Below are 13810 nucleotides of genomic sequence, written 5' to 3' on the forward strand. Positions count from 1 at the left end.
ACTTTGTTGTTTTTGATGTTTTGTTTTTATTGTTCTTTTTTTATATTTAATTTAGATTTATCCGAGATAAACTCATCTGAAGATGTTCCTTATGCAACGTCATATGGTCAACAAAGTTTAAGGTCTAATGTAAGTTAAGTTACCTGTAGAATAATATGTTGTTTTGTGTACAATCAAGAAATAAGTCTTTAGTTGTACCAGTGATTATTATTATAGATATATAAGATAATTAAATATATATGTGAATTTAAAAAGTAAAAAAAAATTCATTTTGAATATTTTAATTTAATGATATAATTTATTTAGCTTTTGTCAACATCCTCTGAAGTTAGTAGTGTTGTAACTGAAAATCACCCTGATTTTATTGACAGTGGTAATGATGGGGATGAATCTGGATTAGAAGTGCCTCATGAAAGAATTTCAATACTTATTAATAAAAGTGAAAAACTTGTAAGTTTTTTTTTTTTTTTTTTAATTTATATCTCTAGGAAGCTCAATTTGATTTGATTTCGTTTTTTTTATAATTAATTTTATTTTAGTTTTTTATATATACATGTATACAGTTCCAATGTTTTTTTCTCAAGGATTGTGAGCTTTCAGGGTAAATATACAAATATGCACTTCATGCAATTTGATATAAGTAAAAGTTTAACATTATAGCAACTGTGTACCAAGAATTTTTGGTTTAACTATATGCATTTTAATGTTTTTTTTTTGTTTTGTTTTTCTCACGGATCATTGAAGTTAGAAGAAATTTGTATTAATTTAAATATTGTGCTTTTAATATAACAATATTGTGCTTCTCTGATCAACTCATAAATTTAAGAAAAACAAATTTTCTGTAATTAAAAATATTTTAATCAGTGTGACATTGTATTATTGAAAATTCTTTTGGACGCTGCTTTAGTGTGTTCTATATTATTTGCATTTACAGAGACTTTTTATGCCTGAAAATAATTTTTTTTTTTTTTAATTATGAATTTTTTTAGTCTCAACAAGCAGAAAAAGATGGTAATTTTCGAAACTCTGATCATTCCAGTGAATATTTGAAAAAAACAAAAGTTCGAAATGATTCTTTGACATCATTTACAAATGAATCTGGAAATCATGACTCTCCATTATTTGAATTAAAGCCTACAGTAACAAATGTATTTAGAGTTCCTCAAGAAACTAAAAAAAAAAACCCTTTTAATAAAAATAGGTGGTCAATGCTTGATCTTGCAAAAGCTAATGATAGAACCAGCTCATTTGGATCGAAACAAGCTAATAGTTCAAAAACACAAATTGGAACAAACAACATGAATGGACATTCAGTTTTAAATAAAAATGATGAACCTATCATGTCAATTATTAGAAATTCAGACTTGAACTCGAGCAATAATTTTTCAAAAAACAATGCAAATCATTTTTATCGTTCTAATTCTTTAACAGTATCCCCAGCCGCAAAAAAAAATATTTCAAGTACACTAACTGATGAAGAAAAAAATCATTTAAATAAACTTCACAGTGATTCCCAAGAGACAATGAATATGATTATGCTAGATACACTTTTAAGGAAAAGAAGAAACTCACTCACTTTAGAGAAAGGACACATAACAATAACTCTAGAATCACTAAATGAAACTTTAAAAAAAAATAAAGAATATGAACACAATGGCGAATCTAAACGAGAACGAATAAATAGTCTTGAAAAAAAGTTACATGCTATTAATTTAGAAATTAACAATATTAATCAAAAAATGAAAGGCATCCCACCAAAATTGTTTAATCATGAGCAACCAATGCAGCATATTCGTAGTTCAATCATTAAAAACAAATTCAAATTAAGTACTAATAAACGAAAGATATCCTTTGAAAGCGGAAGTTCTCTTTCAATCGAAAGCTTTGCAAGCAGTGATAGCATGAAAGAATTTCAGACAGGTGAGGATATTTGTGAAATTATAACAGAAACAACATTAGAAGGTTCCTCTGTGAATGAGCTAACCGGTATTCAACAACTATTACTGACAACTGAAAAAATTGAAAATAAACATCATGTTGTGAATGAAAATTTTTCCATTTTAAACAAGCGGTCTCAATCCCTTGATAGTATGGAAAAATCTGTAAAGGGTGGTGATTCCAAAACTTCAAAGAACTCTAGATTAATTATAGAGGTAAGAGTTCTGTTTATTTATTTAACACATCAGTGAGAAAATTTTATTTAGTTTATTTAAAAATCATGAAAAATAAATAAGACCTACTAATAATAATACAAGGTGCATCTCATAGCATAGCAGGGTGCATCTTGTAGCAAATTAGACTTATTATTAAATTAATAATACAGGGTGCATTTCATAGCCTAGGTAAAAAAGAGGGTTCTCAATATGATGGTATAAGTTTTTTTTTGTTCTTTAAACAAAGCACTTATGCTAATTTGAGTTAGTTTTGTATTTATAGAAATAGAAGAAGTTTTGTATTTATAGAAATATTAAAATAGAAGAAGTTTTAACTGAAATGTAAAGTAAAATAAGATAAAAAATTTCTTATTTACAAAACATTCATAACTCTTTTATATTTTATTTTTTAAATTTCTTATTTTTTTTTTTTTTAAATCATCCTTTATATTTCTCTTTTATTATTTTGATGGTTTTTCAATTATTTTTCATAAAATTAATATAGAATTACTGTAATAAAAAATGATGCCTAAAAAATACAAGATAAATTATTGCTTTATCGTTTAGGATTTTGAACTATTTTCTCAACAGTTTTTTTCAAACATGGAGAAAATGAATAAAGCAAAGTGATATTGTCACTGTGATTAAAAATCCTACGTAATCTATTATTGTGATTCATTTGCAAGTTGTTATCATTTTCTGTGTATAAATTATAATATGTGCTAATATTTATATGTGCTCAATATTTTTACGCCTAATTTAAATCGCTTTTTTTTTTTCTTTTTTTTTTTGTGTGGGAATTGTGTATTTGCAATTTAGAGATATAGGTAAATTTTATTTCATTTTCCGTATATTTTTTAAAGACCTTATAAGTTGTTTTTAAAATTTTATACATTATTAAGAAAAATAATATTTTTTTAAAAAATGTTTTAAATAGCAAGATTACGGCACAGTTTTATATCAATTTTTTTGATAAATACACCGCTATGTCGTTGTTTATTTTTAACACGTCTCTAAAATCCACGGTTAAAATCACGCATTTGTTTATATATTCCGTGGTTATTAATTTATGAAATACGCTTGTTAACAAGTTGCTCAACTGACTTCAGCGTATGAGAAATTTTATACTTCACTATTCGATACGTTGCATAGTTGCAGCCGTTTCAAATAGATGATTGGTTTTGACATTTTCTGATAAATTGTCGTTTTTTAAAAACTATGCTCTGGAGTTGAAAATATGCTTGTAACTAAGCAACGTATTGAAGAGAAAGTCATTTTCGTTACGAAGATGACTGATTTTTATGACTTGTAAATTTATACGTTACAAGACTAGTTAATTTATTGGTATTTAGTGTAAACAATTTAAGATTGTTTTAATATTTATGTAATTTTATTTGATTTTCAAAAATTTGATCCGAATAAAAACATAAGTACTTTGGTGAGATTTTAAATGACAAAAAAAGTTTTTCAGTTTTTTTATTTTTTTATTTATTCAAATTCTTCTATTAAAATGTAACTTTCGGAATTCTATATTTACGATAAAAATAAGATCTTTTTTTTGCTTAGGTTTTATATCAAGTCGTTTTTACTTTATTTTTTTAATCCACTTTTTCCAATTGAAGTTGACACGATGTAGAAATAGTTAAAATAAAAAATAAATGAAAAGCAAGTTAAAAACCGCGTAAATTTTCATCTTTGCGGGTTAACTATGAAATGAATCAGAAATGTTTTCATTCGATCATATGTTTTTAGTCCTAAACTAGATTTCAATGAAGTTTGTTTTTTAATTTTGAAATTTTTGTTTTAGTTATTTTAAATAATTCTTTTGTTTTAAGCAAAAAAACAATTGGACCCTCTGACAAATAGAAGTAATATTATTCCCATGCCAAGTAATATTATTCCCAAGTAATTCCCATTCCAAGTAATATTATTCCCAAGTAATATTATTCCCAGAATTACTCTAAATTTTAATGCAAAACGCTTTCATTAAAAAAAAAAATGTTAAAATAAAAGAATTTTTTCCATGCTTGACATAACGACTCTTTTTTTTTTTTTTTTTTCGCTTCGGATAGTAGCAGGGGCAATTTTAGTTTAGTTACATTTTTATCCTTCTTTAGAAAACAGTCGGCAGTTTTTAAAGATTCGTTCCCTTCGCACCTGAACAGAATTTTTTTTCTATTTTGGTGCCTCAAGAAGTCTTTGCGGTCACAGATCCTTCGTTTCTGAGGCAAGTGCGCCACGGCTGCCTAATAATATTAATTTTATTAATTCTGTTCAGAAATCTTAAATCATTAAATAACTTTTATAATATTTTTTGTATATTATTTTAAATAAAATTAAAAATTGAATCACGGGACTATTTTCCACAAATTATTGGATCAGACTTCTTGAAACTTTCTCCTCCATCAAAATTTTAAACGACTCTCTTTTCTTTCAAATTCCAAAACTAGAACGCTTCTTTCAATATTTACACAACATCAGCTTGCAGGTCTTTGATAGGTTTCGTATATTTAATTTTTTTGCTATTTATCATGCACTGGACGAAGTTTAAACCAAGTGTATTGCAGGCTTTAAACACTTCATTTGTAAAGAATTTTTTATTCTGTATTGCCTGTAATTGATTGGTTATCAGTGAGTCGCTAAAATAGTTGAAATATCCTCTATTTTAAAAAATGAGTGTATGTAATTTTTACTGTACTTCGAGATCCAGAAAAATGATTTTAAGACTGCTCTTCCGACAGCGTCTATTTTGCTAAGAAAATTATACCATATTTGCATAACTCAAGACCATTTATAAGCTTCGGCACAGTTAAGATATTGTGCATATGGACTATTGTATAAGTGCGAAGGTTGAAACTTTTTTCCAGTGAGCAGTTCTAGGTTTTGCGTTTTTTGTTAAACCAAGACCCGATTTATTTAAAACATAAGTGCGCTAAAAAATTTGAAAATATTTTGTCAATTCGCGCATATGCCAATTCAATTTTTTTATTTTTTAAATTTAAATTTTAATAAAACTTTTTAAATTCAAGTTTTTATAAAACGAAACAGCACAAAAAATATTAAAATATTATTAACGGATTTTTATTTAAAGAAAAAGATTACAGGTCAGATTGCGCTAGCAGACGGCGGGTTTGAACCGTAATCTCTACGCCTAAGGGGTCATCCATAAATGATGTCAGTGTTTTTTCTTAATTTTTCGACTCCCCCTCCCCTGTTTGTCAAACCGTATATGTTGTCAGTTTTTGTGTACTCCCCCCCTAAAAAATAATAAAAATGCTTATAAACCATTGATTATTTTTTTAACTAAATTATACATTTATATAATAGTATATCTAATCAAGTTATATTATATAATAGTCGATATTTCATTAAATAATCAACTAAGCAAATAGTATTATATATCTTTAATATCATCTTCCCATGGTTGTTAAAGTGATCATCGATTGAAACAATAGGTAGTGAATGCTCTCCGCGCTAAAAGGATATCGTATTCTTGAGGTACAATCAAATTGGTTGCGTCAACTTCATTTTCATCTAACCATTCAGCAGTTTCCGAACTCTTCTGCAAGGCGATGACTGCCAAAAATTTTGTCTGACGCTTGGCAGCGATACGAACTGGTTGGACCTTTTTGATTAGAGGGAGTGTTATAGCAGAAGAATGGATGGAAGCGTGCTTTTTCAACATAGCTTGAGAGGCAAGGCAGATATTGCTTTTTTTACAGATTCTATCAGCTAGGCTTGACTGAATTGATGGACAAAACGCATCATACGGCAAAATTGAAAATCTTTTGGCAGTACGAGGAAGAATACTTTCAATGTTTAATGCGATGAGCATAAAGACGGATGATGGAAATAATTCTTTTGCTCCTTCTGAGACATCTACTGCTTTGAGCCCGTCTCTCGTTTGATTGACAGGGACAGGTGACGGAAGAAATCTTGCTCTAATTAATTGTCCGTCAACAAGAACGATTTTTACATTTCACAGTTTGAGTAAAATATTGACTTTTACGTAGATGATCGGCAATCCAACGTTGATCTTGTAATAAAAGGCTCCTTGACTCTAGCTCTGGTTTGTCTGGATCAATATACTCTGCAATGGTTGGATAACCGTCAATTTGTAGATCAGGCCAAATATCAGCCAAAGCCTGTCCAGCAAAATCAAAGTTCTGTTTTTCTAAATTTTCATATATTGTCCTGCCTGATTTTAAAAGATATGCTGGTTATTATAGGTTAAAAACTATATTAATATTTTTACAAATTAACTTTTGTCAATGTAATTACCTTGAGAATCAAGATGAGTTCCGTAATGTTCGTGTGGAAGAATCACCCCAGATAATTCTTTACTTAAAGGTGCCATTTGTTGCTTAGCTCTGTTGAATGCAATACGGCCTGGAGTGTTCTTCATGATGAAAAGAGCGTCAAGTGTCTTCAAGAAATGGTGAGTCCCGATTTCAATTACTTTCTGGTTTCTGGGATTTTCGTCGGGTCCTCCATCGACGCTAAACACAACAATAGGCTTAACCATATTAGTTTGAGGATCTCTGGTAATAGAGTTGAATTCTTTGATATTCAAGAGCCGCTGAAAGTCTAACCCATGAGCGATAGCGGTCGAGGATACGTGTTTTCCTAAACGAACAGCAATGTAGGTAGGTCCATAATAAGTAACAGCATCTGTTTTTCCGAGACCATCTTTTTTGATTGTAATTCCAGCGTATACAGATGGTATAAGCTTGCGTTTAGCAGCCACGACCCAGTCGTGGTCCGGGAGAGTTATCAGGTACTCCAAATGCATCAACAACGGCGTCTGTTTTTTGGCTGCTGTGGTTCCAAATAGCACTCTAGCCTTGTCGTCTTGGCTAATGAAACACACTTCATCTGGCCCTAAAATAGAACAAACTTCTTCTACATATTTTATAGTTGAACTCAATCTAACAGGGACTGTTTTGACGTGGCTTTTGCCTTCTAATGTTCCGTAACTTCTCGGAAGTAGACGAGTATAGAGGGCGCTCTTGCTGATTGCAAATCCAATTTTGTTCATCTCGGATGTCAAATCTTCGAGAGTTTTAATGCTCTAAATATTAAAGAAATATATTTGGATATAATTAACTTTTTTCCAGAAAACGGGATTTATTTCTTAAATTATATTCAAATCAAATCTTGAAATTAGTTGTTAACATTTCAAGGATATTTACAATAGTGCAAGTACTAATTAAGAGTAAAATTCTAACAAATACAGTATTAACAAACATAGCTAAGCTATCATTGCCCGAAGAACCTCTGACCGACGTCTTTCATCAGAGCATGAATCATGGAGAGCAATATCCATAATCGTCTTCAAAAGAGGAAGTTGATCTATTTCAAATGACGGTCGACCAGGTTTCTTTCTGATTTTTAGTTTTTCTTTGACTTCTGGATGCTCCTAGCAGATTTCCTCCATTTTAGCTTTTTTCAGTTCACTAGTTTTCTTCTGTTGAGCTTGATCATACTTATTTTTGGCCAGTTCTTTACATAAATGAGCTAGTTTCTTCTTTTTCTTTTTCAAATCACCCTCTTCAGCTTCAGCAATGAATCCACTTCTCTTTCTAGTCTTCAGTCCAGCAACTTCACAATTTAAAGCTGCAATCTCAGAATTGAGTCGATCTTGAGCCACTGTTCTTGCATTTTTTTGATTTTTCGTGGTCAACAAACTCAAAGTTAATGCACTTTGTTGATCATCAATAACAGATCGCTCATGGTGGGCTTAACAAACTGTGAGGAATTCTTGTCAAATTCAAGTGGAGTATACGTGGGGGCATACTGTTTTGGAGTATTGGCCCAAAATGATAATTGCTTGCTCTTGAACTTCATTGCCTTTTCATTAAATAAATTGATTAAATACATTACTCTTGATTTAAGATCCTTATGCATCAGTTTCTCTTCTTTTAATGAACTGCATATACTATGGACTTCTTTCTGGATATTAGCCTTTTTTTTATCGGGATGAGTATTTCCATACGAGACCATCAATAAGTTAAGTAATGCGGTTTTATCCATATTTTAATATTGATTTATTAGTTTTGTTTGCATCACAATTAGAATAATAATTTTGCTCATCGTTAGCGCAAGCTTTTTAAAAGAGTTTCTTCAACCCGCTAGGGAGAAATTAGCGTTTCGAATTTTCAATAGACTTTATGTGTTTGCATTGCATCACGTTTTACAATCAACTAGAGAGCAATTAGAGTTTCGTATTTGAAATAACGACAATTTAATTTCAAAAAATGACAAGTTTATGAGTTTACTTTTATGAGTTTACTTTGAACCACATTTTATAACCCGCTAGGTAGCGAATAACGATTATGAATTTTATATACAAAGAGTTAATATTTCTAACATAATTTGATTCGCAGTCAAACCGTAATATATTAATAAAACGATAGTAATTTTTATTTTACGTTAGTAGTTGTTATTTATTTAATGTCTCTGGGAAACTTATTATATTAATTTATAATATTATATTATAAATAATTTAATAAAATATAATATCAAATTCCCCGCATTTAATATTAATTTCCCGACAAAAAAAACATCATTTCTATACCATTTAGTAGATGTAAATACCGTTAAAATCTGCTCATTAAAACTAAAAAAATAATTTAAATTGACATCATTTTGGCCTCAACACCCCCCTCCCCATTGTCAATTAGTGTCAAACTTTTCAGCACTCCCTCCCCCCTTATATTTACTGACTTCATTTATGGATGAACCCTAAGACAAAAGCCTGACCGAAGTATCCACTTAGCTGCGCTGACCCTTTACATTATGGCAAAAATTTAAAATTAATTAAACAAATAATTATGCAATAAATTAGTGATTATTAATTTACTAAGCATTTAGCTCACGTAATGCTTTTGTACTAATTCGTCGTATTAGTTTGACCGTGGAAGTGTAAACTAGATTAAAGTTGAATGCTTGTTTTGTAAAAAAAAAAAAACGACATCAAGACTATACTTAAACGCATAACTTTTATACATCGACGCAAATAGGTACTTACTTGACGGTTTGCCCATAATATATATTATTAACAACCCGTCTAAGTACTACATTTTTATACTTAAATAGATATTCAATTATAAAGATTAAAAATGGCTAAAAAGAAACAACAAATAACAATTTTCTGTTAATCTTTATGTTAAATGAATGGAGTATAACAAGCATGAATGGAAATTTGAATACTTCCGAGACGACTTGAAATTGCTTTGATGTTTGTCGCTAAATGAACATCGATTTCTTTTACACTTCTATAGTTTGAGAGGGGGGAAAATCTGTAGCTCGGGTTATAACCAACTTAAACTACAGATTTTAGCAGATTCTTCAGGTTTTTAGCGGGGCCGCCGAGAGGAAGAGGCAAAAGCGGCATACGTGTCCCGGGCGCCATGATAATAGTGGCGCCAGAAGACAAATAAAAACATGAAATTTTATTAATAAAAAAGTAAAAAAAATGTTTTTATTGATGAGGTATAAACTAAATTTACTAGATGATGTGCATAACAGTTAACTTTATTTTTATTACCAAAGAAATATAGTTTCAAATAATTTATATTCTTTCTTTGATTGATGGGGACAACCAAAACAAAAAAATTGACTCATTTTTCATGTTAACGATACTAAAGTAAACACTAGGTCTTATTTAAAAAAATTTTACTCATAAATGTCCTTGTAAAAATGTTTACAGAGCTTGTTTAATTAAGTCATAATAATAATGATAAATAATAAACTCTTTTACGATTTAAAAAGTTTAATTAAGATTTTGAATATCAAAATAAAAAAATAAAAATTAATTGATTTTATTTGCTTAGGTTTAACAACTCCTAAAGGAATATTAAAATCTCAATTCAAATCAAATGTCACGCCTACCCTCAAAAAGGAAAACAATGTCAAGACTTGTAACTACAAGCTAGTGTAATCATCAGAAAGGCTGTCTTACAAACCTGATTAAATCCCTTAACATTTTAACGAAAGCAGTATACCGTGAGCACCTGGGTGAAATAATTTTTATCGACTTTGCCAAAGCATTCTACACGGTGTCACACAGCGACTTTTTCATAAGAAATACGCCCATGGCATTGGAGGCCAGCTATTAAACTGGATCAATGGTTGGCTTGTTAATAGCCAACAATGAGTAATAATTCACGAATAAATGTCCGAGTGGAAAAGGGGGACAAGTGGCGTCCCTCAAGGATCAGTTTTTGCATTACTGCTCCTTGTATTTTTTTTCTTTGACTTACCAGACTGCATTTATACTGTAATTATAACCAAACTATATGCCGATGATGGCAAGATCATATGAGTAATGATATCAACCAATTTTCTTTTGATTATGAAAAACTGCCAGAGGACATAACCATGGTTGGTATTTACGATAACGCACGCAATCTACTTCTAGCATGCATTGAGCGTGACTTTGGAGTCGCAATATCAAACAATCTCAAAGTAAAAGTGGAAGCAACAGCTTGGGTTAGCAATTAAATGCCTGGTTGTCTCTGGGTTGTCTTGTCTGTCCTGTCCAATTAAATGCCTGGTTGTCTCTGGGTTGTCCTGGTCTGTCTTGGGTTAGCAATTAAATGCCTGGTTGAAGTTATTTCGGTGTCAGCGCTTTTTATCTATAGAAAAAAATATACCAGATGTATATTAAACCCAATCTCGAGTTTTTTATTTTATTCTACTCAAACGGGTCCACGAACGCGCAATATTATTAATTAAACATTTTAGTTACGATCAAAAACTTAAAAATAATCGATCTAACTATACTCGAAAAACGCAGTGACCTGATACTGCAATATGAAATTGCTTATCATTTGCGATGAAAAATCGGACCTTGACATCTGTATCTTTAAGTTTCGGTTCTTTTGTTTAAAAGATCAAGAACCGGTAAAAATTAAAGCTTGTCAAATAAAAGACAACTTTATGAAAGATATTTATCTTAATAGTTTGAAGGTCTTCATTTTTTACTTGCGGAAAACTTAAGGCTTTTTCAAGCAAATATACTCAAAGGGTCTATGGTCTATTTTCCAATCTATATACATTTTAATTCGAATTTTTTTAACGCAATATCAGTACCTGTTGCAGAAGGTGAACGGCCATTAAATAAACCAAAATTAATTTAAAAAAATGATTGAAGGGCTACTATAGAAGAAGAGCGTCTATCGGACATACACGTTGAAAATGAATTTGATAAAACTCTCTTGTAAGATGAAATAATAATAACAATGATTTTTGCTAGTAAAAAAGCAAGTATAGAATGTTTTCAATATTAATTTAAAAGAATCTGTTTGTTAATTCTTACCAGTGATTATGTGTTGCAAAAGTGTTAATTAATTCAGATGCGGTTTTTGAAAATATGAATCTAAATTAAAAGTATTAGAAATAAAAAAAAACTCACTAATTTGTATAATTGCGCATGAATTTAATCTAAAAATAGACATGCCTATATGGGTGCCTAGTTGCTGCTACGCCCCGGGCGTCATGAAGCTCTTGGCAGCCCTGGTTTTTTAACGGCTCCGGTATTTAGAAATGAACGGGTTCATTTTTATTTAATGGTCCTGGTACTTTTTGTTAACATTTTAAGCAACTATTTAAAAAGAAAAATTATTTTTAGAAAACTGAACCAGAAAACAGTTTTATACTAAAATTTATTTTTTTGCTTTAATAATAACTAATAGTAACCTCAAACAAAAGCCTAAAACTATCAAGCTCTTACTTGCTCTGAGAAATACAAAGTCATCAATAAGATTTGAAATCAGGTAGCTTCTTTGGTCTGCCGACAAAAATTGAAGTGCAGAAGACATCCGTTCAGCGCTAATTCGAATGTGCTTTTGTATGATTTTTGAAGAATAAAAGGGATAAGTTTTATTCCCTAGGGGGCCAGCATGACCTAAAGGCAGGCCAATTTGTAGTTTCATACTAGGTTGGCGATCCTTTTTTTGAGAAAAACCAAATGATTTGTTTTTGTTTTAACGGACAACTTCTTTTATTTTAACACTATAATAATTAACAAACATGTTTTTAGGTGGTTCATACCCCCAAAAAAAATTTAAAGAAATCTCATAATTTTAAGTGCAATCTTTAGTTAACCTATATAAATCAATGAACAATTTTCAATAAAATAAAAAAATAATACTATATATAATTTTTTGCCTCATTTATTCATACTTTTTTGCCTAAAATGAAAAAATTTAAATCTGCGATTAAACAAGAAAGGCTAGCTTTTTGAACTTGAAATTTTAAGGCTTTCATTGTTATGTAGTTGCACAGAAGTTGAAGCAGTTTCAGAAATTTCCTACTTGTTTTACAAAAATTATTAAAAAAAATTGTTAAAAAAGGCAAAAATTCAAAAAGGGTGTGTACAAATAAAGTTATAAAATCTAGACTTTTTTAAATTTTGCCTTGCTTCTGCTTCAACTCCTTTACAATACCACTACAATTATACCCTGAAAATTTCAAATCATTTGGGTTATCAGATCAAAAGATATTTAAAATATAAAATCGAAAATAACTTAAAAAAGAAAATAAGTTAAATTTAAAAAACAAAGAAAAAATTGTAATAAAACAATTAATAAGCCCCAGCTGCATAAGCTGGTAGAGTTTCATTTTGATTTTCATCATCTGCAAATCCTTTCCTAATGGTTCTCAGTTTCTTCCTACGTTCAGTTCCCTTTTTAGTACACTTTTTATTCATTAATGTTATCCTTTGATTGTCCATTTTGGAAGCATTATTAATTAAAAAATAATTATACGGTATACCAAGCTCATTATAAACAGATTCCAGTCCAATTACTCTATCATTAAATTCAATAATAGCTGAAAATAGAGATAATTCTAGTACTTTCTTAGATACAAACACACTTTTAGGGCACTTTTTGCAAATCACATTATTCAACGACTCGTTATTATTTTGTGCTTGTCCATGTAAGCATTTGTTAAGCAGTTCATCTTTTGAAAGATCTTGAAATATAGGTGTCAGAAAAGATTTAATAGATAGTGGCAAACTTAGTTTTTTTTATATATGTTGATTTTTTAGTAATTTTATTTGATTGCCAGGCAAACCACCCATTTATTGTATGTGGACAAAATTGATAACGAGATATTTCATAAAAAATTTCACAGTTGTGAAATAAAACTGCCCATATAGCTTTTTTCATGGCATATACATTGCAATATTTTGTCTTAATGCAATTCCAAAATAATTTTGCAATGTATTCATTGCTTTAAGCGTAAGCCTGCCTTTTCCTCCTAACATCATTCCATTGCAAAGAACTTTTCGCTTATATTCTTGAATCAATATTCTACATCGTGTACCCATTCTCTTCTGAAAATGTCCAACACATTCCAGTTTTTGTATATGAATGTTATCATTATAAGGTTTTGAAGATACAACCTCTTTGTATGAAGAGGTATCCCCATCTCCTAAGTAAGATGTATAACTTAACAAATGTTTTTCAATAGAACGCCTAAAAATAACAATAGCACCAGCAGGCTCCATTCTACCTGAGCTACCAATGTGGTTTATTTGACAGTCATTGTTTGCTTTCCATTCTTGATATCCTGGTTTATTGCAATTCTTACTCCACATACTACATCCTTTGCATATTTTAGACAAAACATAGGCATCTATACATTTA

General features: G+C 30.0%; 1 protein-coding gene across 2 annotated transcripts in view; it reads left to right on the forward strand.

Annotated features, from left to right (window-relative positions):
* The window catches only part of LOC105846359 (uncharacterized), a 65178-nt gene extending 61348 nt beyond the window's left edge, over window positions 1–3830 (forward strand). For both annotated transcript variants that reach the window (XM_065800232.1, XM_065800233.1), the window contains exons 6-9: window positions 56–129; window positions 307–450; window positions 990–2153; window positions 2721–3830. In XM_065800232.1, coding sequence (XP_065656304.1) covers window positions 56–129; window positions 307–450; window positions 990–2153; window positions 2721–2783 — 1445 coding nt within the window. In that variant the 3' untranslated portion in view covers window positions 2784–3830. The remainder of the gene's footprint in view (window positions 1–55; window positions 130–306; window positions 451–989; window positions 2154–2720) is intronic.
* The last annotated feature ends 9980 nt before the right edge of the window (window positions 3831–13810 follow it).

Source organism: Hydra vulgaris, chromosome 06, assembly GCF_038396675.1.
Source record: "Hydra vulgaris chromosome 06, alternate assembly HydraT2T_AEP".
NCBI classification, from domain to species: Eukaryota; Metazoa; Cnidaria; class Hydrozoa; order Anthoathecata; family Hydridae; genus Hydra; species Hydra vulgaris.